Source organism: Dictyostelium purpureum (assembly GCF_000190715.1).
Source record: "Dictyostelium purpureum unplaced genomic scaffold DICPUscaffold_55, whole genome shotgun sequence".
NCBI classification, from domain to species: Eukaryota; Evosea; class Eumycetozoa; order Dictyosteliales; family Dictyosteliaceae; genus Dictyostelium; species Dictyostelium purpureum.
Genome location: NW_003519392.1, coordinates 13,869 through 39,622, shown reverse-complemented (window position 1 = coordinate 39,622; position 25,754 = coordinate 13,869). Strand labels below are relative to the sequence as shown.

Genomic DNA, 25,754 nt, shown 5'->3' with positions numbered 1-25,754 from the left:
ATTATGGTGCAGCCAAAACAATTTTTTCAGATAATCCATTAGGTTTAACTTGCGGTATGGTTTGTCCAGTTAGTACATTATGTCAATATGGATGTAATTTAGCAGCCACCGAAGAAGGTCCAATTAATATTGGTGGTCTTCAACAATTTGCAACTGATGTTTTCAAAAAGATGAATATTCCACAAATCCGTGATCCATCATTAACCCCAATTGACCAATTACCAGAATCTTATAAAGCCAAAATTGCATTAATTGGTTGTGGTCCAACATCTATCAGTTGTGGTACCTTTTTAGCTCGTTTAGGTTATAGTGACGTTACAATCTTTGAAAAAGAACAATATTTAGGTGGTTTAAGTAGCGCTGAAATCCCAAATTATCGTCTCAATTACGAAGTTGTAGAATTTGAAATTAAATTAATGAAGGATTTAGGTGTCAAGGTTGAATATGGCAAGCGTTTAGGTGAAAATGGTTTCACTGTTGAATCATTACACCAACAAGGTTATGAAGTTGTCTATTTAGGTATTGGTATGCCAGAGCCAAAAATTGATCCAGTTTTCAATGGTTTAACAACCCCAGAAGGTTTTTACACCTCAAAAGAATTCCTTCCACTTGTTTCAAAAGCTTCAAAGGCCGGTATGTGTGGTTGTAAATCAAAATTACCAGAATTAAATGGTAGAGTTATTGTTTTAGGTGCTGGTGATACTGCTTTCGATTGTGCTACATCTGCTTTCCGTTGTGGTGCTAAACGTGTCACTGTTTGTTTCCGTAGAGGTTTCTCTGATATGAGAGCCGTTCCAGAAGAAGTTGATATTGCCAAAGATGAACGTTGTGAATTCCTTCCATATGTCCTTCCAAAACAAGTAATTAAACGTGATGGTAAAGTTGTTGCAATGGAATTCTATAAAACCGAAAAAGGTGACGATGGAAACTATGCTGTTGATGAAGACCAATTCTTTAGAGTTAAATGTGACTACATTATCTCAGCTTTTGGTAGTCAAATTGGTTCAGTTGCTGATTCATGTAAGCCATTAACATTTAATAAATGGGGCACTGCCGATATTGATCCATTAACTATGCAATCCAAAACTGCTGAATGGGTATTCTGTGGTGGTGATTTAGTTGGTAATGGTACCACAGTCGAAGCTGTTAATGATGGTAAAACCGCCTCATGGAACATTCACAAATATCTTCAAGCCCTTCATGGTATTCCAATTCTTTCAGACACTCCACAATTACCAAACTTTTTCACTCCAATCGATTTAGTAGATATCAGTGTCGAAATGTGTGGTATGACTTTCCCAAATCCATTTGGTCTTGCATCAGCTACACCAGCTACCTCTGCTGCTATGATTCGTAGATCATTCGAACAAGGTTGGGGTTTTGCTGTCACTAAAACTTTCTCTTTAGATAAAGATCTTGTTACTAATTGCTCACCAAGAATTGTTAGAGGTACTACCAGTGGTCACCATTTCGGTCCAGGTCAAGGTGCTTTCTTAAACATCGAATTAATTTCTGAAAAGACATGCGCCTATTGGTGTAAAGCAGTTACTGAATTAAAACGTGACTTCCCAAAACACATCGTTATTGCCTCAATTATGTGTGGTTTCAATAAGGAAGATTGGACTGAATTAGCTAAAAAAGCTGAAGCTAGCGGTGCTGATGGTTTAGAATTAAATCTTTCATGTCCACATGGTATGGGTGAAAAGGGTATGGGTTTAGCTTGTGGTCAAGATACCGAGTTAGTTTTCCACATTTGCCAATGGGTTAGAGCTGCTGTTAAAATTCCATTCTTTGCCAAATTAACACCAAATGTCACCGAAATTAAAGATATTGCCAAAGCTGCTCATGATGGTGGTGCTGATGGTGTTACTGCTATCAATACTGTTTCAGGTTTAATGGGTCTCAAAGGTGATTCTAACGCATGGCCAGCTATTGGTGATGAAAAACGTACAACATATGGTGGTGTATCGGGTAATGCCACACGTCCAATGGCTCTTCGTGCTGTTTCATCCATTAGAAAAACTCTTCCAGACTATCCAATCATGGCCACTGGTGGTTGTGACTCTGCTGATGCCACTATTCAATTCCTTCATTGTGGTGCCTCTGTAGTCCAAATTTGTTCATCAGTTCAAAATCAAGATTTCACCGTCGTTGGTGATTATATTACTGGTCTCAAGACTTACCTCTACATGCAATCACGTGAAGATCTCCTCAAATGGGACGGTCAATCACCACCAAACGAAGTTATCAATAGAAATCCAAAACTTCAAGGACTTCCAAAATTCGGTAAATACCTTTTAGAACGTAATAGAATTGATACTGAAGAAAAACAAACAAAGGATCTCTTACAAGTAACCAATCCATTAACACCATCACCAAACCCAACCCTTCCAGTCCCAACTATTAAAGATCAAATCAATCGTGCTATCCCAAGAATAGGTCGTCACGATGACCTCAGACGTGATCAACAAGTTGTAGCTATTGTTGATGAAGATAAATGTATTAATTGTGGTAAATGTTATATGACTTGTAATGATTCAGGTTATCAAGCTATTCAATTTGACGGTAAAACTCACATTCCACTCGTCACCGATCTTTGCACTGGTTGTGATTTATGTCTTTCTGTTTGTCCAGTACCAGATTGTATTACCATGGTTCCACGTACAACTGTTTATAAACCAGATCGTGGTTTAATTGTTTCGAACTAAATTGGGCTCAAAAAAAAACTATAAAACAATCAAAGAAATAAAAAAAAAAAAATTTGTAAAAATAATTAACATCCACATACTCACTTACACAACATAATTTTCAAAAATGATCATTTCCTTTTTCTTTTTTTTTTTTCAAATAAATTAATTAATACCTTTTTTTTTTCAAATAAATTTTTTTTTTTTAATTAATTTGTTAAATTATAATAATGGAGTTTGATATTTTTAAATATAATTAATAATTGTTTCAAATATATTAATAAATAATTTAATAAAATAGGTTATATATTAACACAAAAATAAATAATTTTTTAAAAAAAATAAAGTAAAAACGAATCTGGATCAGCAAATATTCTGATGTTTATGGAAAAATAATCTTATTAATTAATAATATATCATTTTTGGCGAAATTTAGAGTAAAAATAGTTTCTACCCTGTGGAAAAAAACGTAATAAAAAATCTGTATAAAAATTTTGGAAAAATAAAAAAAAATTAAAATTAAATAAATAATTTTTTTTTTTTGAAAAAAAAATTTAAAAATAAAAAAATATATTGCTATACTAGCAATAACAATAAAATTAAACAATAATAGCAATAACAATAATCTTAATATCAAATATAGTTTCTAAAAAATCTATTGTGTAAAACTATTAATAGTTGTAGTAGTAGCAGTAATAGTAATAGTAGTTGTTTATTGTTTTTTTTTTTTATCGCTATTAATATATAAGATAATTATTATTAGTGACAATCTTTAATATTGATTTCTATATCTTTCAAAAAAGTATTGCAGGTATGTAAAAAAAAGAAATAATAAATATTATTACAATAAAGATTTTATATTCATTCACATTAGAAAAAAAGACATAAAATTTTTTTATTTCTCTCACACACCTCTCACCCACTCCTTATCTATTTATCTACAATATATCTCAGTTTCCCATATTTATGTGTGTATTTATGTGCTACAATAGTACCCTAAAATAACATTAAACGATTTGGTTTTGTTAACAAATATTTTTATTGTTTTCTTTTTTTTTTTTTTTTTTTTTTTTTTTTTTTTTTTTTGGGTTTTTTTGGTTTTTTCATTTTGCTTTTTATTTTATTATTTTTTTTTTTTACATCAAGATAACCTCCACCAACTGTAACTCATATTATTTTTAATTTTGTTATATTTTTAATTTTGTTTTATTTTTAATTTTATTTTATTGTAATCAAAACTATTTAGATATATAATTTAAATAAAAAAAAAATAAAAATTAAAAAGTAGTATAATATTTAATTATATTATATCATATAAAAATTTATTTAATTTTTTTATAAACAATCATAACAAAAAGTAAATTTTTTTTTTAAAGATAATTTATTATTTTATTTTTTATTTATTTTTTTATTTTGTTTGTGTGTTATTATTTTTTAAATCATAAATATTAATTAACCTACAAAAAAAACACACTCTCTATTATTAAATTAATTAATTTATAAATATATAATATTTTTATTTAATCATAAGCTTTTTAAATAAATATTAATAAAGTTTTTTATTTTATAAAAAAAATAATTTTAGAACTTTAGAAAATAATAATGGGGAATGTTAACTCAATAAATTTTAATAATGGAAAATATAGAATAGATTCAATATCATGTTGTTTAGATAACTGTAAATTAAAAACCAAGGAATTGGTGAGTTATATGGATCAATTAGTAGAGGGTTATCCGTTAACACAGAACTTAACAATAAAAGAGTGTAAATTAAAAGAAGTACCAGCAAATATAACCAAGTTATCATATCTTTTGGAGTTGTCATTAACTGATAATAAATTAAATTCATTACCTTGGTCTCTACCCCCACCAATCATACAACAGGCTAATAGACTATCAACTATGATATCAATTTCATCAGTAGTAAACGAAAGTTTAGTTAAATTGGATCTCTCAGGTAATCACTTTACTGATTTTCCATCATGTGTTTTCGTATTACCAAATCTAAAGACATTAATATTAGATAATAATCAATTGACTGACATCAATGTTCAAATGTGTGGTGGCTCCTCTGTAAATAATGGTACCAATCAACCTTATATAGCATGTAAATTAGAAGAGTTAAAATTATCAAATAATAGTTTTACTGTTTTCCCCTCTATCATCACAGATTTAACAAGTTTAAAAGTATTGGATCTCTCAGGTAACTCTTTATCATCTATTCCAGCATCATTTACAAAATTATCTTCACTCACATGTTTAAATTTAAAATCAAATCGTTTTACATCTTTTCCTGCAAGCATCTGTACATTAAATTACTTACATCGTCTAAATTTAGCCTGTAATCAAATCTCTATAAATTCATCACATCATACTCTGGGTGTTAGTTTATTGCCCACCTTGGAAAGATTAGAGTTGCAACACAATAAGTTTGGAGAGTTTCCAATCGATATTTTAGATTTAACATCATTAAAAATCTTAAAACTTCAAGATAATGATATTGAGGTTGTCCCAGAGAAAATTGGTCAATTAAATAATTTAACCGAACTCTTTTTAGCTGAAAATAAAATTACAACATTGCCATCAACTATTGGTCAAATCGTAAATCTTAAAAAACTATATTTAGAATACAACAAAATTTCAACTTTACCAACAGACTTTGTAAAACTTCAAAAATTAAATATTTTAATTCTTCACAATAACGAATTTAAGAGCGTTCCAGAGGAGATTCATTTATTAACACAGCTTTTAAGATTATCATTGGATGAAAACCCTTTATCAAGTACTGACTTAAAATTAATCAAACAAGAAGGTTCATTATCACTTATAAAGCATAAATCAAATTTTGGTACTATAAATGGCTCAACTGGCCACAGTTCTATTTCTTCTAATGGATCTCTTAGTAAGAGCTCAATGACACCAGATTTAAGTGGAAGCACCTCAATTAGTGCAGCCATCAATAAATTCTCTAAAAAGAAAAATAACCAACTTACCATTTCCAGATCACTCTTTAGAGGTAACTCATCAAATTTAGAAAGCGAAAAGGATGATTTTCATAAACAAAAGCATCTCCAGAATATTTCTGCTGCATCCACCTCATGTAATTCTTCAAGTCCAATAACCAGCCAAATAACTGTAAATAGTACTGTTTTGGATTTTGAAGATGATATTCAAAAAATGTCATTAGGTGAATTTGCAAGTTTAGAGGGTGCTGGTGCTAAGCAAAGAAGAGGTAGTGTATTTTTGCCACCAACAAATGCATTTAAATTAAGTCCACCTGTAGTTAGTTCTAGCTATAATACATTACCTGCATCATTGGGTAATTTAATTCAACAACAACAACAACAACAACAAGATTTAGGAAATGGTCTTACTACTAGCAGCGGTACTAATTCACCAGCTTTAGGTCTTTTAAGAACATCATCATCAATTTCAAATTCTCCTTCTATTTCATCACCACAACTATTAAGTCATTCAATGTCACAATTTAATTTATCTGGTAATAACACACCATCATCTAATAACAATGGCACTAATAGCATGAATAGTTCAAGTAATAGTACTATCAATAATAATAGTAATTCAGCACCAAGCTCAACCAATCCATCACCAATCAATTCAAGTGATTCTATAACTACAAGTGTACCATCATTCTCCAAATTTAAAAATTCATTTGACCAGCTTTTGGAAGAACAAGATTTCTCTAAAAAGAAGAGGGAGACCCTTCAAAAACTCTCTAAGGAGCAAAAATGGAACCTTTTATTACAATATAGAAATTCAACATTAAAAATGTTAAATTTAGTGAATGGTCCTTTAAAAACAAGCAGTGGTTCATCAACTCCAATTAATGTAAGTGCAAATGGTAGTATCCCTCCACCATTATCATCATCATCCTCTGTCGCAGGTGCTGTTGCAAAGAGTCCACATTTTCAACCAGCTAGATTCTATATTGATAACTTATCAATTAAAACTGATATCTCATTAGTTAAAGAGATTCACGATTTCTTAAAAGAAGGTGGTCCAGAGGTATCATTATTTATTGGTTTCCATGGTATTGAACTATTCGTCAGTATTCTTCAATACAATTTGGATCATGCAAATGAACAATTTGATGAAGAAAAGGTTGGCTATTGTTTATTGTGTATGAAGATTTTAATCGAATATACAGCAAAATCTGTAATTACAACTCACAACTCTATCAATATGATTTCAATGTTTTTAAGTTCAAATAGTAAATATATTATAGATATAATTATTGACATTTTTGACGAAATTTTAAGATTGCCAACAATTGGCACAAGGTAAGTTTTTTTAATTTAAATTACTATAGTTTAAATTAAATATTAATTTCATTCATTTTTTAAAAAAAATAGTATTGTATTAGATTCATTGGTTAATTTCCAAAAAGTTAAAGGATTAAGCTCACCATATGTACCATTAGTAGCAATTTTAAAGAGTTCAACAATTGACTTATCAACTAAAACAACTATTTTCAAAATTATTAATTTCCTAATTTATTCATTTTCAGTATTAGAAGAAAGATTTTCAGTTATTTGTTCATTATTAAAAGTTGGTATTTTAGAAGTCATTTCAAATCTTAGATTAAACAGCAACAAACATGATGTACTTCGTTTCGAGTTAGATTTATTTGAAGAGGTTTTAGATAGTGATGAGAGTGAATTGGTAAAGAAAATTGGTAGAAAAGAAGTTTTAAAGAGAATGAGCAATGAAGATAGTGACCTTTCAAAACAATCAAAAGAAACAACTGATTTCGTTAGAGTAGTAATGGTTTCCGCAGGTTATGGTGATTTAAAAATCGATCTTAATGAAAAGACCTCATATGCAGATGTTATTCAATTTATTCAATCCAATTATCAAATAAAATACGATATTGAAAGATATGGTTTATTTGTTCCAGCTATAGGTTCAGCAGATACTATTTTACAAAATTCAGGTACACAATCTCGTTGGGTAGATCCCACCAAAACTCTAGTTGAAAATGGTCTCAGTAATGAAATTGTAGAGTTTAAGATGAAGCCAATCAATATCAACATTTTACAAAACAACATTACAAACGAAATTAAAAGCTTTACAATCGACCCACAGTTGAAATGTTTTGAAATCGTTCATCATCTTAGAACTAGATTGGATTCAAATTCAGCAGCATTCCAAAGAAAAACATCATCTCTTATCGATGATGAGGAAGAAGACTACGAGTCCGATATTTATGGTATTTATTGTTTTGCAAATTTAGAAGAATATAGCAAAGGAAGTTGGTATCCACTAAATAATAGACTATTAGATTTTAACCCAAATAATGAACCAATGGTTGTTGAAATTAAACTCATGGAAAGACCATTAAGAATCTCATTTAGTGGTACAGAAAAACTAATGAAGTTTAATCCATATATCCCAGTTTCAGCTATTATGAATGAAATTAAAAATGAAATTCATTTGAAAATCAACATTGAAGATTATGGAATCTGCTATATTCCAAATACATCACAATCAAATTTATCACAAACCCTAGTTGAAGAATCTTGGTTAGACCCATCAAAAACTTTATTAGATCACAGCGATATGAAATGTGTAAGTTACCAAATTTTTTTTATTTTATTTATAAATATTTAATAATTATAGTATTTAATAATTAATTTCTATTATTTTAGTCAATTGTACAATTTAAATTTAAACCAAGAACAGTCTCTGTAAATATTAATATTGAAAGTGGTATAGCAATTCCAAATAATGAAAATCAACAATTTTTAAATACTTTTACAATTTCAGAAGTTATTGAAAAGATCTGCACACCACACCAACTAAATGCTTTAAACTACTCACTTTATTTATCAGACTCATCAAGCCAAAAGATCAAATTATTATCAAGACAAAATTGTTTAAGAGATCAATCAATTAACAATGGTGACTATTTAATTTTAACATCAAAGCAAAAAGATTTACCAACCGACTCCAACGTTTGGGACGAACCTGAAGATTCACCAGATAATATCACTTTTACAAAAGAATCAAAGATTGCTTCAATTACATTGAATAAACTTATTGAAAGATTAACAAATCCAGAATCACAAGAATCTGATATTAAATCAATTTTCCTTAGTACATATAGATCAGTTACCACCCCAACTACACTTTTAAGCAAGTTATTAGAAAGACACACAGCTCCATCACTTTTAGATAAAGAAAAATGTAAACTTATTCAAAGAAAGACTAGACTTTTAATTAAATCATGGTTAGAAATTGAAACACCAAAGAATAGAGAAGAGGTTATAGGTTTACTTAGACTACACATGCCAACAGAATCAATTGAAGATGATGGTCACAAAGAGCTTACTGAACTTTATATGGATTTAACCACTAAAATCTACCCATCTATTATTCAAATACCAACTGGTGATCTTCCAAAGCCAAAGATACCAAAGATCGATTCAAATATTATTTCGTTTATTGATATGGACGAAATGGAGATTGCAAGACAACTTTCACTTTTAACTTTCCCATTATACTCTAAAATAGAAACATCAGAACTTTTAAATCAACGTTGGGCTAAGCCAAATGGAGGTCCGGGTGTTATGTCTGTAGTTGGTCTATTCAATAGAGTTTCCAATTTTGTATCATTCACAATTTTAAATCAACCAAAACTAAGAGATAGAGCATTTGTTTATGGCAAAATGGTAAAGATAGCGAATGCTTTTTATGAATTGCAAAACTATCATCTCTTGATGGCAATTATTTCAGGTTTAAATTCATCACCAATCCTCCGTCTAAAATTCACAAAGAGTAAATTATCAAAGAGTTTAAGAGATACATTAGATCAGTTAGAAGAATTAATGTCTACTCAGTCCTCAATGAAAAACTATAGAGCAGAGTTAGCCAATGCTCAACCACCAGCAATTCCTTTCATGGGTTTCCATTTATCAGATTTGGTATTTATCGATGAAGGTAATCAAGCAATGTATGATAACAAAATTAACTTTAAAAAATTAGAACTATACAAAAAAACAATTTCAGTATTACAAAACTATACTCTATTCCCATATCAATTCCACCCAGTACCAGCAATACAACAATACTTTTTAGATTATAAAATAGTAGCAGAAAAACCACTTTATGAAATTAGTTTAAGATGTGAACCAAGAAACGCAGAAAGATCAGAAATAGAATAAAAAATAAAACATTAATAAAAAACAAAAAAAAAACTATTTATTATAAAAACCCAATCAATCACACAGGTACATTTATTTTGGAAAAATGTGTTTAATAATTTTAAAAATTTTTTTTTTTTAATTGTTTTTTCAATATTAATAAAATAATTTAAATTATAATATAAATATTAATTAGTTGAAATGTTATTTTGTAACTATATATTTTTATATATTTTAAAAACAATAATAGAATATATTTATAGTAAATTTGAAATTACTATTTATATTCCAATCAAACCCTTTACAAACAATAACGAAGTAATCCAATATGCATTAGTTTCAAAATATTTCTTTAGTTTAGTATCAAAAATATTATCAAGTCAGTTAAGTTTCAAAAACTATATAATGTTAAAAGGTTTAATTGAAACTGCAGCGAATAAAAGTAATTTCAAATTAATTAAAAGAAAAGATTCAAAGATATACTATAGCTTAGTTCAAGATTATATAATGGATTATAAAACAGGCCGGTTTGGGGAAAATGTTTTTAATAAAGTTTTAATCAGCTCTGGGTATAATATAGATTCAATTAATATATTAAGATCAATTAGCATATATCCATCTAATTTTCGATTTGACCTATTATGCTCTTTATCGGAATTTACAGAAAACTTCAAATTTGTCAACTATGAAAAAGATTTAGAGAAAATTAAAGTTCTAAAAACTACAGATTGCAATTCTTTAGTTCCGTTATACAATTTTCTAAAAAGAGTTGGCCTAAAGTCTATTGTTTACACAGATTTCTATTGTGAAAATGGTATTTCTTTTTCGTTCGAATTCAAATCGACCCAAAACAATAAGATTACAATTGACAATATATTTTTTCCAAAAGAATGCATCTCGAACTCATCCTCTTCGGTACTATCAAAACTAGATCATTTTGTTCTCTCAATAAAAGCTAAAAGACTCTTAAAAGTTTCAAATTCCTATTTTGAAGGTGAAAGTAAAAAGAAACTTTGGGATCATATAATATCATGTCTTTTAAACCAACCAACATTATGTGAATTTGTTTATAATCATGGGTGCAGGTCAGGTCTATGCTTTTGTAATCTTCATGGGATCGAAGTTCCAGATATCACTAAAGGTTGTAGAGCAATACTTTCAAGTCCTTTAAACAGAATTAAAACATTTATAATAAATATAAATGACGAAATCGACATCAATTTAGTTGAGGGTATCAAAGAAAATAAAACCGTTTCAAAACTAGTTTTAACAGGTGCATCAAGAGCAAATACAATCGCAAATATTTTATTAATAAATAGAACCATAAGACACTTGGTATATTACAACTCAGAAGATTTTTTAAATTTACTATTAATATTAAAACAGCCAAGTTTTTCAAGCATAGAGCTATATTCTATTTCAAACATATTTGACATCAATTTAAATTTAAATTTAACTTTGGATTTAATTAAATCATACCACTATTCAATTAATGAATTTAATCTCATTCACTCATATGATTTTTTAAATAATAATAAATCTTTAAATTTTCAAATAGTCAGCCATCATAATACAATTATTAATGTTTCTAGAAGCTATCAAAATTAAATAAATAAAAAATAAAAAGTCAGATTCATTTTTTCAAAAAAATCAATTATTCTAAAATATATAACTTTATATTATCCTTTTTTTGATATTAAAATCAAACATAATCAAAAGAAAACTTTTTACAAATTTAATTAAAATATCTTTATTTTCTTTTTATAATCTTTTTTTTTCATTTTATTATAATTTATTTAAAAATAAAAACCAAATTTCTATTTTGAAGGAAAGTATTTACTGGTATTCAATAGTTTATATTCGTGGGTAGAAGAAGAATAGATCTAAATAGAAAACTTCAATAGTTTCGATTTGATTGCAATCCCTGGTATACAGTACTATTTGAGTCTTTACCCTATTTTATATTATAGAGTTGATACAGTTACAGAACTAAAAATTATATTAATACTAAATTATAAAAAACATTAAATATAAAATATTATAAACACTTACAATTTTTTACTTTATAAAAAACCGAAAAAAAAATATAAAACAAAGTGGGTTGTTGATTGTGGTTATTGACATATTTAAAAGTCAATTAAGCTAATATATATCGTCTAGAGTGAGATTTAGAATATATCTAGATGTTTAAAATAAATATTAATAAATGGTTTAATATTAAAAATAATATAAACAATAAAGATATTTTACCTAAATTATATTGAGATTATTTTGAAGCATCATCTGAAATGGAGTGTTTTACAATTTTTGTTTTAATATTTAAAATACCAAGGGTTTTTTAAATGATAATATATTGTGGTGTGTATTGGGCCCATTTTCCAAGTTTTTCATCAAATTCTTTAAAAGATTCTTAAAAATTTTCCCCATTGGATTGTGTTGATGCACCTGAAATATCTAATTTAGATTCTGGTGCATAGAATTTAGGGTAATTTGATGCGGTGGTAGTGTACTTGGTTCTGGTGTTGGTTGTGGGGTGGATTGTGCGAATGATGCAGGCGAGGTGTAAATTGTGACCCACTCACCAAGTTCTTCATCAAATTCTTCAATTGATGGCCCTCACCCATTCCCTCATTTGATTGTGTTGATGCACCTGTAAAATAGTACTTGGATTCTGGTGCATAGAAATGTAGATAGGCTGATGAGGTGGTGGGTGTACTTGGTTGTGGTGTTGGTTCTGGTGTGGGTTGTGCGAATGATGAAGGTGAGGTATAGACTGTGACCCATTCACCAAGTTCTTCATCAAATTCCTCAATTGATGGCCCCTCACCCATTCCCTTATTTGATTGTGTTGATTGTGCAAATGATGACGAGGGTGATGTGTATATTGTTACCCACTCACCAAGTTCTTCGTTATATTCTTCAATTGAAGGTCCTTCAACGAATTCTGGGTGGATGACTCTGGTGGGTATACGGATGAGGTTGCTTGTTGTTGTGGTGGTGGTACATGTATTTATAGTATCGGATCGAGGTTTAAAACTAGGATTGATCCAATATTTTCTAATGAAAATCCGGATCCTTTTTCCTAAAATTTAGGATCGAAAAAAATCCTTCATATAAACCGTGTATTTTTAAATATAATAAATAAAAACCATTAATACAATACTTTAATTGTATTTTTATTAAATAATATTTAATATTTTATATTTATATTAATTTTTTTTTTTTTTTATAAAAATGATGATTTTGGGGTGTTTATAATAAAAAAATAATTTTTTTTAATAAAAATGATGATTTTTGTATAGCTCAGGATCGATCCTAAATTTTCTAAAGAAAACTCGATCCTAAAAAAATCCTTAATATAAATCGTGTATTTTTAATTATAATACATTACTTTAATTGTAATTTTATTAAATAATGTTTAGCATTTTTTATTTAAATTAAAAATTTTTTTTTTTTAATTTCGATAATAATAAAAATAATTAAAATAAAATTGTTTTATTTATTTTTGATTCTTTTTTTTTAATTTTTTGATCAAAAAATTATAAGTTTTCGATACATATCTTTAGCGCTAAAACATAACTCCATCATCAAAAAAATAACAACTACAATAAAGATATAAGAAATTTTAGTAAAAAGAAATAGGAAAAAAGTATAATCAATAATCACTCTTTTTGAATTTTAAGATAGATAATAAAATAAAAAAAGCAACTAAAAGAAATAAGCTATAAATTGTGGAAGTATAAACATGTTAAAAGATTCTGAACTTTATCACTATCTTCGACATCAATTTGATTAAAATGGAAATTAATTTTATTATCTTTAGTCCATGGACAAACAAAATTTAATAAAAAAAATTAAATTAAAAAAAATTATTTTATATTAATTTTATTTGTTCAATTTAAATTATTTAATTAAATTTAATTTAATTTAATAAAAATATTAATAATTAAATTAAAATAAATTAAATTTGTTTGAATTATTAATTTTTTAATTTTTTTTTTTTTTAATTTTAAAATTTTCTCAAATATTTTTTTACATAATTTATTTTTTAACATTATTTAACACTTATTTTTTATCTTTCTTTTTTTTTTTTTTAAATAAAAAATAGTTGTAGTTTTACAATGGATAATAATAATAATAATAATAATAATAATAATAATAATAATAATAATAATTATAATTATAATAGTGGTGATAATAACCATAATGATGAAGACCCAAAAATAGAATCCCCAATACTTTCTTGTGAAGAAGACTTTTCAATTATCAATAAAACCCCAAGACAAATTGATGGAATCAAAAGACATAGTAATAGTGGTAGTAATGTTATTTTGGGTATCTCTAGAGATCGAATTATAAAAATTTTAGAAAGCAAAGTGGAGGAATTAAAAAATGAGAGCCTGGAACTAAAAAACGAAAATTTAACTTTAAGAAACGAAATCTTAGAATTAGAAAATCAAATATTATCGCTTAGAAATAAAAATGATAATCTCAAGTATCGTGTTGATAAACAAAAAAAAAAAATCAAAGAACAGGGTGAAAAGATTGAATCTCAAGATAAAGAAATTAAAGTACTTCAAAATGATTTTGGTGATTTATTCCAAAGACTTACAAAACTTGAAAAAGACACAAATCGTGATGAATTAAAAGTAGTTAGCACTGCAGCAGAGTTGGGTGGTGATGTCCAATTGATAACCGTAATGAAATTCTATTTAGAATATTATTTAATCCCAGAAATCAATGAAGATCAAGGAAAAAACTTTACTATAGACACATTCAAAAGCAATGAGGTAAAAGTTAGTTCTGATATAAGAAGAAAATTAGATGTAATCAGTACCTTATGTAGAGATAGAAATAATGATGTTCATGTTCATGATAAAAAAATAATTATTAAATATATTAATGATGTAAAAAATGTATATAATCTTTATCCTGAAACTAAGAAATATATTGATCAATTCAAAGGTACTGTTCTCAATATCTTCCGTGAAATCAAATCAGATCCAGAATTCGGTCTAACAGAAAATAATAAATAAATGCATATTTACCACAAACAAATCATAAATTTTCTTTATTTTTTTTATTTTTTTAATTTTTTTAATTTTTTTAATTTTTTTAATTTAAACTTTTATATAACTTATTTTGAGAATTCCCTATAATCTTATGAATCAAACGTATTTTAACACTCATAATTAATTTTCAATAATTATGAGGTCTATAGAGTATTTTGGGATCAATATGACATCAATTCTATTTTTTTGTAAAAAATTTGAAAAATTTCCAAACTATTAATTGGAAAGTTATCTTGCAAATCATTAATATCTTAAAAATTAAAGCAATATTCGCCAAGCCTGGGACCATACTTATCAATCAGTACCATAAAATATGTCATCTATTTGTATTAACATAAAAAAAATTGTATAATTCTTCCGAAGATATCGTTTAATTTGTATTATTATGATATATCTCATTAGATAATAAATTTTTAATAACCATTTCAATTTAATCTTTAATAATTATTTTACTATCTGGATATTTTTTGAGTTGAATTGGATCATTTAATGAATAGTTTCTCAAAATTGTTTTAATTGTTGATCATCTGCATCCAATTATTTCTTCTTTTTTTGAATGGTTACACCCATCTTAATAAAATTTTAAATTATTTTAATTTTTTCAAATTGAATAGGTCATATTGTTTTATTTATTATAGTTTTATTTACCCTTAAAGTATTATAAATTGGGTGGACCCAAAAAAAAAATTAAAAAATTTTTAAAAAAAAAAAAAAAAATTTTTAAAATTTTGTTAACTGATTTTTTTATTATATATCTATTTAATTATTATTATATATCTATTTAATTATAGGATTTACATATTTCGCAAAAATGAATACAAATAACAATAATACCAACAACAACAGTAATGTATTTTTTTATTATATCAGTTGCTTCCAATAGAACTGGTGATGTTTTCCAGCAGTTTATCAATCAACACCAATAGTAATATGGTTGTATAATAATTGTCACAACTACGTTGATTCCTCAAAGATGGTTATAAATCCACAAAGAAATGATCAAAGAGCAAGAACTTATCAAAGAGTTTATTATGTATCTATTAATTATCGATAGAAGAAAAAAATGTTTGTTGTGTTGTTTCAACCCACAACTTTCAGGAAATTTATATTCTGCTAAAAACAATCCAATTGAAACCACATGTCGTTGCCATGGCTTCCATCTTCATTATTTTTGAATACTATTTATCACAATCCCTATTACAAATTTAAATTCGATAATTAAAAAAAAAAATAAAAAAAATAAACAGTTTATTTTTTTTTCAAAAATTTACATATAAAAAAGTTGGGCCACCCCAAGGTTTTTAATTTTAAAAACTACGACACTTTAAGGGTTAAAACATTATATTATTATAATAAAAATAAAAAAAATAAGAAAAGTAATAAAAAAAAAGATAAAAATTAATTATAGCTCAGGATGGAGGTTTAAAACTAGGATGATCCTAAATTTTCCAAGGGTTGTCTGTCATGAATTTATCTCGACTTTTTGATAAAAAAAAAAAAATTAAATTAAAAAAAAAAAAAATTTATTTTTTACATATAAAATATTTTATCCCCCTTGAAAAAAATAAATAAAAAAATATTTTAATCTCTTGTGACAATATAATTTTAGTTTTTTTTATTTTTTTTATTTTTTCAAATTTAACGATTTAATGGTTCAATTTTTTTTTTATTGATACATGCATATATAACATACATCACAATATACAAATTTTATTTTTCCTTATTTTTATAGGTAGAAAACTGGTGTAGTGGCAAAAAACCTTATGCTAAATGTGCTGAACATGAACTTAAAAGATCCTTGGAGAGACCACCAATCAAGAATAAATTTTTTGTTCTAAAAAGCCAACCTCCCTTTGCTGGAAACACTCTTTATATAAAATGGCCAAATGTATCTAAAAAAAAATAAAAGTTACCTAAAAAAAAAGTTAAAACTTATTTTATATAATTCTTCTATTATTTATATATTTACATATTAATATATTTGATATTTTTTATTCTAAATAATACTTGATATTTGTATGATCCATATTACTTGTTATTTTTTAATGATCCATAATACTTACCTTAAAATCATTCAATAAAAAAAAAAGATAGTTGAATGAAAACATGCTTGAATGTTACATAATATTTGATACAAATATTATTACCTGTCTCTCGTTGTTTCTGGTATCTTCACCTTTTTTTTTTTTTAAAGTACCTTTTTCTTATTGGTGCTTGTATCTTAACCTTTTTTTTTTTTTTAAAGTTCTTGTTGGTGATGGTATCTTTACGGTGGGTGGTATAAAATTAAGTGGCTGATCAAAGCCATCAAGTAAATATAATTATATAACTGTTTTTTAGAATAATTATATAAATTTAATAAATTGTATTTTATTATGTATATTTTTAAATATATAAGTATATATTTGAATTATGATGTGGATAAAAAATTTAAAATATTTAAATATTTTCACAAATTGGGGACCAAAAATAAATCAATTTTTTTTTTTAAAATTTTTTTAAAATTTTTTTGTTGGGTGTTTTTAAAAAGTTATTAGATGATTACCAATTGTTATTACATTTTTTTTTGTACAATGAAAGGTAAACCTAATTTGAATTTGATCTTTTATATACTTTAGGAAATAGTTATAGATTATTTATTTAAATTCGAATTTAATTTTTTATTTTTTTTATTTTGATATTAAAAATTATTAAAAAACTCAAAGTAATTAAAGAAAATAATTTTATAAAATTTATTTTCATTTATCACTTTCAGAAATATTCGAGTAGATTGGAATATTCAAGAGATCAGATTTATTGTATAATGATTATAAGGTAAGTATTTTGGATTAAAAAATAGAATAAATAGTATTATTATGTAACATTAAAAATATATCAATTATCTTGGAAAATGTAGAAATTCAGTGTGATATTTTATATAAAATAAAATAAATAATATAATATACCAGTAAATAAAAAATTGATTATGGAAATACGGTTGGATTCTCAAATGATGATGAAATATTTTTTAGCAGTAACAAAAAGTATATTTTTATTTCAAATAACAATTATAGAATTTGGATTAATAGAAAAATAAATAGAAGAAATAGTAACAGCAATTATTTACCTCAAATAGAATAAAAGAACTTTTTAACTTCGACATCAAAAAATAATATAGTATAAAAATTTACAATTTGGATTTTTTAAATATAAATTAAAATAAAATATAACATTATTATTTTTACAATTAAGGTAAGGTAAGGTACAACAAACAGGTACAGATGTAAGTAACAAATAACAAGAAACAGGTACTTTTTAAAAAAAAAATGTTTGTATTTAAATAACATCAAGTATCAATTAACACCTGATTTAATTCCAGCAACAGTTACAGATTTAAAATTTCAAGATGGTCAAAATTTTTGATTTAAAAAAATAAAATATATATTTATTGTGTGGGAGTTTTCCCACTAATTTTTTATAATCATTTTTATATTTTTTAATTTAAATTTTAATTTTATGTTTTTTTAATTTTAATTTTTTGTTTTTTTTTTTTAAATTTTTTCATAGTTTGAAAGAAATGTTTTTTTTCTTTATTATTTTATTAACATACAAATAATTATATAGCTTTATTTTTAATTTATTATAATACCAATACAATTATATATTTTAATAACCGCAATAATTTTTTTTTTTTATTTAATAATTTATAAATAATCCAAATCTCCCTTTCCATCACTCAATCACATTTCATTAAAATCAACAATGAATTATTTATTATTTATTTTTTGTTTTTGTATCATTGGTTTATCACTTTATTTTATTTTTAAATTTTTAAATAATAGCAACAACACAAACACAAACTCCAGCGCCAATAGCAATGGCAATCACGGTACCCTTCCACAAAACTCAACTCCAATTTATTATAACATTTCTGCTCCATTGTACAATCAACATCAAAATGTACAAAATGAAGAAATTTTAAGAAGAAAACAACATCAAGAGCAAGAAGAAATGTTTAGAAGACAACAACAGGAGCAAGGTTTCTTACAAGAACAACAGGAGAAAAAAAGAAAGCAAGAACAGTTACAAAGGGAACAAGAGTCCAGACAACAAACACTCCCAAGAACACAATTTCAACCTCAACAACCACCACAACCAAAACACACTGCATCAATCCCCAATATTAGATCACTATTTCAAAGAATGCAGGAATACGAGAAACAACAACAACAACAACAACAACAACCAATGCAATCAACAACATACCCAACTTTTAATCAAAATCACTCACGTTATACTGCTGATAGTTTCCCAACAACCATTCAATCACACACACAACCACAACAAAATTCCACAAGAGCAAGTTCTAATAGTTACCCAACATTTAATAGAGAGCAATCACGTTATAATGCTACTGGTAATTCTCCATCAGCCAATATACAAAAACAATGCCCACAACAACCTTTTACACCATCAAGGGCACAATCAAATACCCAGTATTTAATAGTGCTCATTCTCGTTTCAATACCGCAGGTGAACCCAACAAGCATTCCAACTACCAACAAACAAAGTGCACATCTACAATCAGATTACCCATCATTTAATAAGGACCAATCTCGTTATAAGTGTACAGGTTCATCAACACCATCAAATACCCCAATTTTCAATTCTGCTAATGAAGAAAAATTAAAAAGAGATAAAGCAGAAAAGGAACGTATTGAAAAGGAAAAGTTGGAAAAAGAAAGATTAGAGCAAGAACGTGTTGAAAATGAAAGATTAGAACAAGAACGTATTCAAAAAGAAATAATAGAAAGAGCACGTATTCAAAAAGAAATATTAGAAAAAGAACGTGCTGAAAAAGAAAGAATTGAAAAAGAACGTTTTGAACAAGAACGTATTGAAAGAGAAAAATTAGAAGAACAAAGATTAGAAAAGGAGCGTTTAGAAAAAGAAAATAATAACGAGTGCAGTATTTGCTATAATAAATTAAATACCACCAATGCCTCCACTATCGATTGTTCTCATCAATTTTGCTACAAATGCATCCATAAATGGTGCAAAGAAGATAATACTTGTCCATTATGTAGAGCAGAATTTTATCGTATTAAAGTAACTCATTCATTCATATTTATATAATAATAAAAAATATATTAATTTATTTTCTTTATTTAATTGCAGAGAGAGGGTCAAGCCGAAAGATCAATCAATGATGTTTTATTAGAACCTGATGATGATTCCGATGAAGAAAACGATTATGGATCAGATTCCAATTCCCAATCTGGTCATAATGATAACTCCAATTCTGAATTCGTATACCACGATGATTACCAAAATAATTTTGATCCTGATGACTATCTTCCAGATGAATATTTTATAAATAATAACAATTTATTTGATATTTCAGAATCTGAAGAATCTGTTGACCGTATGGATCTCGATTAATCATTAAATCGAAGGCGATGAAATTAATAATTAAATCGGTTCATTCAATATTTCTATTAATGAATTCGATGAAATTATTAATTAAATCGTTTCATTCCATGTTTAATATTAAAATCGATGAAATAAAAATAGTTAACATCATCATCCAAAAAGGAATTCAACAAAAAATCACATCATAATCAACTATTAGTAGTAAATATTGCATCATTCAATTCAACCCTCGGAAAAAAGCTCAGAAAATGACAAGTAAAAACTAACGAAATGTTCCAAAATCAATAAGAAAGCAAAATTTTAAGGTAAATATAATTATAACATTAAAATAATTATAATTATAATTGAATATCAAAGAAACTAATATTTTTATTATTTATTTAGTTTCAAATTCTTTATTTTCAATATCAATACGTTTATTGTTTAAAGTGTCTAATCAAATATTGGGGATATTGTTCAAATCAATACAATACAAAGTGAACCACAATCACCAGGGTATCCATCAACATAAATCATAATCACACTTTTCTTTAAAATATGTCAGCTATTTAACCCATTAACTCCACCGCAGTACTTTCATGTCACAACCAAAGCCATAATCCAGCAGTATAACCACACTTTACCACCACCAATCATCAGGGTATCCACCAAAATAAACTATAATCATTTTATAATTTTTTAATATTTTTATTTAAATACTATAACTTTAAAAAATTAAACATTTTTAGTAGAAATAAAAGATATTATCCCTAAACTAATCAAATCGAATGTTTTTATTTTTTAATCACGCAATGTGATTTTTTAATTTTTTTAATTTTTTTATTTTTTATTTTTTTTTATTTTTTTTGGCTCCTTGAAGATTATAATTTGCAGTTTAATTTCTTTGTGATAATAAATGTGATTAAAGAGAATCTTACGGTTTGAAGATAAAATAAATTAATAAAATGGTTTGTTTTATTTTATTTTTTTTTTCTCACTACACTAAATTTATATATAAAATATAATCAAACATAATTGTTTTTTGATATAGAATGAAAATTAAAACAGTATTTTTTATTTTTTTAATTATAACATTATCTATTACTATTTCACATAGTAGGTTTAATTATAGAGAAGAAAATGAAGAGGATGATATAGAGGTTATTGTAAAAGTTAAAGTACAAATAAATAAACACACAGATGACAACTATGTAGAACTTGATGATATTGAAGATGAAAAATGCAATAGATGTAAATATTATGAAGATAAATTAGAAATCGAAGCAATAGATGATAATTCAGACAATGAAGATATTAGTAAAAATAAAGGACATCATTATCATCATCATCGTGATGTGTGTGGATGTTTATTGGAGTACTATGGTAAAGAATGCAGAAAAAGAGAATTCAATTATCAAAAAGAGTTTATTAAATGGTCAAATGATTATAATAAAACCTATACAGCTAATAATTTTTACAAGTCATATGAAATCTTTAAAGATAGTTATAGATATATTGAACAACACAGCAAAAAAAACGACTCTACTTATAAAATAGGTTTAAATGAATTTGCAGATATTTCACCAGAGGAGTTTGCCCAAACCTATTTAATTCAATTAAACACAACAGAAATCGAAGAAATGATGAACCAAACACAAACACCCATCCCAACTGAAACCCCATCACCATATCCCAACATATGCAATATTCAAGTTCAACAAGAGATCATTACCTCATGGATCACTCAAAATGAAAAATACATCAATGTTAAAGCTACTATTCATAATTTAGGGTCGTCAACAATAAATAGTTTTACATTTTATTTAGAGGTAACTAGCATTTGGGAAGTTTCTACTATAGGTTCAAATAAGTATGGACTACCACATTGGAGACCAACTATTGCAGTAAATGATTCTATTTCATTTTCCTATATCAAAAAAGCAAATAACATAACAGATTTGGAACAAGTAGAAACAAGATGTGAATCCCATTCAAATAAAACCCAACCCTCCAATAAATCAGGATTATTAATGTCAACAGCTAGTGCTGATTGGTCCTCATCTCTTCCACCTGTTAAAAACCAAGGAAGTTGTGGGTAAGTACAAATAATAGATACTATTTTTAAATCTTATATACCTATTTTAATTCCTTTTAAAGATCTTGTTACGCTTTTGCAAGTATAACAGCACTAGAAGGTGCTTTATCTAAAAAAGGAATTCAGGCTCGATTAAGTGAACAAGAAATTGTTGATTGTACAAGAAACCAAGGTAACAATGGTTGTTCAGGTGGTTGGTAAGTATACAAAATAAATCTTATTCAAAGTCTCAACCATACTAATTATATTAAGTAAATAGGTTTACAGGTGTTTATGATTATATCAGAGCAAATAAAGGAGTAAGTTTAGAAACAGGATATCCATATACTAATTCTGAAGGTACATGTAGACCAACTTCAAAAAATGGTGGTATAAATTCATATGTAAATATAAATAATGAAAGATCTATGACTGATGCCCTTACAAGAGTAGGCCCCATAGCAGTTGCTTTACAAGCAGGTGTAAGATCTTTCCAACTTTATCAAAGTGGATTATATAACGATGCTGCATGTGGTAAAGGAAATATTGACCACGCAGTTACTCTTATTGGTGAGTATTTATACTTATAATTTAAATTTTACTAAATTACTAAAACCTTAGAATATTATATCAGGATACGGAACAATCGATGGTATTGATTATTATACTATTAGAAATTCGTAAGTTACCAAAACTATTAATCATTCAAAAAAAATAAACAATATAATACTAATTTTTTTACTTATATCTTTCTATTAACCATTATTATAAATAAGTTGGGTAAGTTCTTTTGCTTATATATTTTTTAAAATCAATATTAAAATTTATTTTTAAATTAAAGGGATCTGGTTGGGGAGAAAAAGGAAATATGAGATTATCAAGATTTATTTGTCACGTTTGTAAGTTATTTTTAAAATGAGATATTTAATGAGAAAAAACTATTACTAATTTAAATTTTATTAAATAGCAAATTATGGCTACTATCCAGTATTATAATAAAGTTTATGAAATAAAAATTCAATTATATAAAATCTTTTTATGTATACTTTAATATTACAGTATCTAATTATAAAAAAAATGATTTATATTTTTTTTTTTTTTTTATAATAAAATTATACATATTTTTATTTATTTTAAATTAATAACATTAACCATTATATTTATTAAATTATAATTGCGACCAAAGATAATAATAGTATAACTAAACCCAATGGACCGCTTACATTTCCTGATGATGTACAATAACGTTGTAAACCATCTTTGAATACATCAAAGCTGCATCTTGAATTTTTTGAACATCCAAAACACTCACCTACTTTGACATATGTTACATTTCCGGAAGTTACATTATAATGTGGGGTAAAAACTGAATTGCATCCACAACATACCTCGTCTTTTTCTACACAATATCTAACTAAATGTACTCTTTCATTTGTATCTCTGTAAGATCCAGTATCGCAAAGTCGTCTAGAAGGTGGGCAAAATTCTACACTATTTAAATCACCATTACCATCTGACCAAGTACTGCCACTGTGACTGCTATCATCATTTGTCTCATAGTCGCTACTTGCTGAGCCTTCCCCTTTCTATATTATTATAAAATTTTAATAAATAAACTGGGTTAGAATTACAAAATATAAAATAAAAAATAATTTATTGCATAAAATGATCAATTACAATTATATTTATTAATAGTAATACAAAAAATAATGATACAAGATTTTTTATTTTTATATTCATTTTTTATTGGGATTGTTTGTTTTTATTTATATTTGTTTATAGAGTGAGTGCGTATTATTATTTTATATTTTTCTTTCTTTCTTTATTTCTTTCCTTTCTTTTATTATTTTTTATTATATTTTAGTTGTATAATCAAATTGAAAAAACTTTATCTTTAAATTTTTAAATAATAATAATAATATATTAATATTAAAATTATTTTAATATTATTACTACTATTATATTTTTAATATATTATTTTTGTCATATAATTAAATTGAACAAAAAAAAAATAAAAATAAAAAAAGAAAATTATCACATAAAAAAAAAATTTAAAAAATATAAAAAATATTAATATATTATTTTTCCACACTGCACCCACACCCACACATACACGTACACATAAAATTTAAATTTAATGTACAACCACTAAAAAGACACCAAAATTAGATTGATTTTGTATGTGATTAACCCCCACTTTAAGAATTTTTTTTTTTTTTTTTAAATAAAAAATAAAAATAGTTATTTATAACTATAACTAAATAAATTTATTATTTTTTTAAATAAATAAGAATGGTTTTTTATTTGTTGTACATTTAAAAAAAAAAAAAATAATATAATATTCCTTGAGTTTAATAGTTTCTTTACTTTTTTTTTTCCATAAAACTACATTTTATATCGACTATATTTAAAATTGTTTTTTTAATTCTATTATATTATACTATTTTTTTTTTTTTTTTTGATTATTATTTTTTTTTTATTTTTTTTTTTTTATTTATTTTTGTATCGTATATTAATCCTTAAATTCATCATCGCTATCATCGTTATCATTTTGATTTGTAAATTGGAATTGACCAGATTCAAGTCTTTGTTTGAACATTTCTAATAAAATTTAAATGAAATGACGATTATTATTTGAAATTTGATTATCATATGATTTATTATTTTGATTATTTTGATGATTATGATTATGGATTATGATTATGATTTTGATTAAATTTTATTTTGTGTAAGAGATAATATTTTATATAAAATTTAAAATTTAAAATTTTAAATTTAAATTTATAAAAAAAGAAAAAGTAATTAGAATCGATTCAATTTGAATGTGTCAAAAATGTATAGTAAATATCTCCTTTTTTTTATCTTACCCAACATATTTTTATTTATGTGATCAGTAGCGGTTATCTCATATACTTTTGGTGTTTCTTCTTCTGTATTTTCTTGAACATTATTTTCGACATTATTATTAACTTCTGAAGAGTTGTTGTTATCTTGTTGGGTATCGTTTGACATGATAATTTGTATACTATAATAAATCTATGTAGGTGATTTTAGATATATAAAAAAAGAAAGAAAATAAAATAAAAAAAGATGGGTATTTAATAAAAAAAAAATAAAAAAAAAATTGAAAAAAAACTTTTTTTTATTTTTGAAAAAAAAAAAAAAAAAAGAAAGTTATTATTTTGGTTATTTGAATAACATATATATTTAATTTTTTTAAAATTGAAATAAACACGTTATTATTATCATTATTATTATTTTTATTATTATTTTATTATTATTATTAATATTTTAAACTTGAGAAATAAAATAATTGTGTGGTGATAAAAATAAATCATATCTTTAAATTATAATAATATGATTTAAT

General features: G+C 25.6%; 9 protein-coding genes across 9 annotated transcripts in view; 6 read left to right on the top strand and 3 right to left on the bottom strand.

Annotated features, from left to right (window-relative positions):
* Nucleotides 1–2,790, top strand: part of DICPUDRAFT_94040 (dihydropyrimidine dehydrogenase) — a gene marked incomplete at its 5' end in the record, with an annotated part of 3,444 nt that extends 654 nt beyond the window's left edge. The window contains one exon of the mRNA XM_003285826.1: nucleotides 13–2,790. Within this exon, the coding sequence (XP_003285874.1) occupies nucleotides 13–2,708 (2,696 nt within the window). The 3' untranslated portion in view covers nucleotides 2,709–2,790. The remainder of the gene's footprint in view (nucleotides 1–12) is intronic.
* Nucleotides 2,791–4,289: 1,499 nt separating this feature from the next.
* On the top strand, nucleotides 4,290–9,871 carry DICPUDRAFT_149767 (uncharacterized protein; the record flags this gene model as incomplete). Its single annotated transcript, XM_003285825.1, has 3 exons — nucleotides 4,290–6,988; nucleotides 7,061–8,276; nucleotides 8,357–9,871. The coding sequence occupies 3 exons, from the start codon at nucleotides 4,290–4,292 to the stop codon at nucleotides 9,869–9,871; spliced, it is 5,430 nt and encodes a 1,809-aa protein (XP_003285873.1).
* Nucleotides 9,872–10,051: 180 nt separating this feature from the next.
* Nucleotides 10,052–11,458, top strand: DICPUDRAFT_149766 (uncharacterized protein; the record flags this gene model as incomplete). Its single annotated transcript, XM_003285824.1, has 1 exon — nucleotides 10,052–11,458. One exon carries the CDS (start codon nucleotides 10,052–10,054, stop codon nucleotides 11,456–11,458), a length of 1,407 nt encoding a protein of 468 aa, XP_003285872.1.
* Nucleotides 11,459–11,851: 393 nt separating this feature from the next.
* On the bottom strand, nucleotides 11,852–12,681 carry DICPUDRAFT_149765 (uncharacterized protein; the record flags this gene model as incomplete). Its single annotated transcript, XM_003285806.1, has 2 exons — nucleotides 11,852–11,857; nucleotides 12,433–12,681. 2 exons carry the CDS (start codon nucleotides 12,679–12,681, stop codon nucleotides 11,852–11,854), a joined length of 255 nt encoding a protein of 84 aa, XP_003285854.1.
* A 1,290-nt stretch (nucleotides 12,682–13,971) lies between these two features.
* Nucleotides 13,972–14,886, top strand: DICPUDRAFT_76779 (uncharacterized protein; the record flags this gene model as incomplete). Its single annotated transcript, XM_003285823.1, has 1 exon — nucleotides 13,972–14,886. One exon carries the CDS (start codon nucleotides 13,972–13,974, stop codon nucleotides 14,884–14,886), a length of 915 nt encoding a protein of 304 aa, XP_003285871.1.
* An 847-nt stretch (nucleotides 14,887–15,733) lies between these two features.
* On the top strand, nucleotides 15,734–20,343 carry DICPUDRAFT_76778 (uncharacterized protein; the record flags this gene model as incomplete). Its single annotated transcript, XM_003285822.1, has 6 exons — nucleotides 15,734–15,772; nucleotides 16,655–16,810; nucleotides 17,678–17,736; nucleotides 18,744–19,534; nucleotides 19,808–20,010; nucleotides 20,080–20,343. The coding sequence occupies 6 exons, from the start codon at nucleotides 15,734–15,736 to the stop codon at nucleotides 20,341–20,343; spliced, it is 1,512 nt and encodes a 503-aa protein (XP_003285870.1).
* A 1,022-nt stretch (nucleotides 20,344–21,365) lies between these two features.
* Nucleotides 21,366–22,977, top strand: DICPUDRAFT_149760 (uncharacterized protein; the record flags this gene model as incomplete). Its single annotated transcript, XM_003285821.1, has 3 exons — nucleotides 21,366–22,408; nucleotides 22,471–22,605; nucleotides 22,668–22,977. The coding sequence occupies 3 exons, from the start codon at nucleotides 21,366–21,368 to the stop codon at nucleotides 22,975–22,977; spliced, it is 1,488 nt and encodes a 495-aa protein (XP_003285869.1).
* Nucleotides 22,978–23,550: 573 nt separating this feature from the next.
* DICPUDRAFT_97192 (uncharacterized protein) lies at nucleotides 23,551–24,370 on the bottom strand (the record flags this gene model as incomplete). The annotated part of the gene is made up of 2 exons (XM_003285805.1): nucleotides 24,065–24,370; nucleotides 23,551–23,973 (listed from the first exon to the last, which is right to left on the bottom strand). The coding sequence occupies exons 1-2, from the start codon at nucleotides 24,125–24,127 to the stop codon at nucleotides 23,551–23,553; spliced, it is 486 nt and encodes a 161-aa protein (XP_003285853.1). The 5' UTR covers nucleotides 24,128–24,370.
* A 529-nt stretch (nucleotides 24,371–24,899) lies between these two features.
* DICPUDRAFT_149757 (uncharacterized protein) lies at nucleotides 24,900–25,399 on the bottom strand (the record flags this gene model as incomplete). Its single annotated transcript, XM_003285804.1, has 2 exons — nucleotides 24,900–24,988; nucleotides 25,255–25,399. The coding sequence occupies 2 exons, from the start codon at nucleotides 25,397–25,399 to the stop codon at nucleotides 24,900–24,902; spliced, it is 234 nt and encodes a 77-aa protein (XP_003285852.1).
* Between the last annotated feature and the right edge of the window lie 355 nt (nucleotides 25,400–25,754).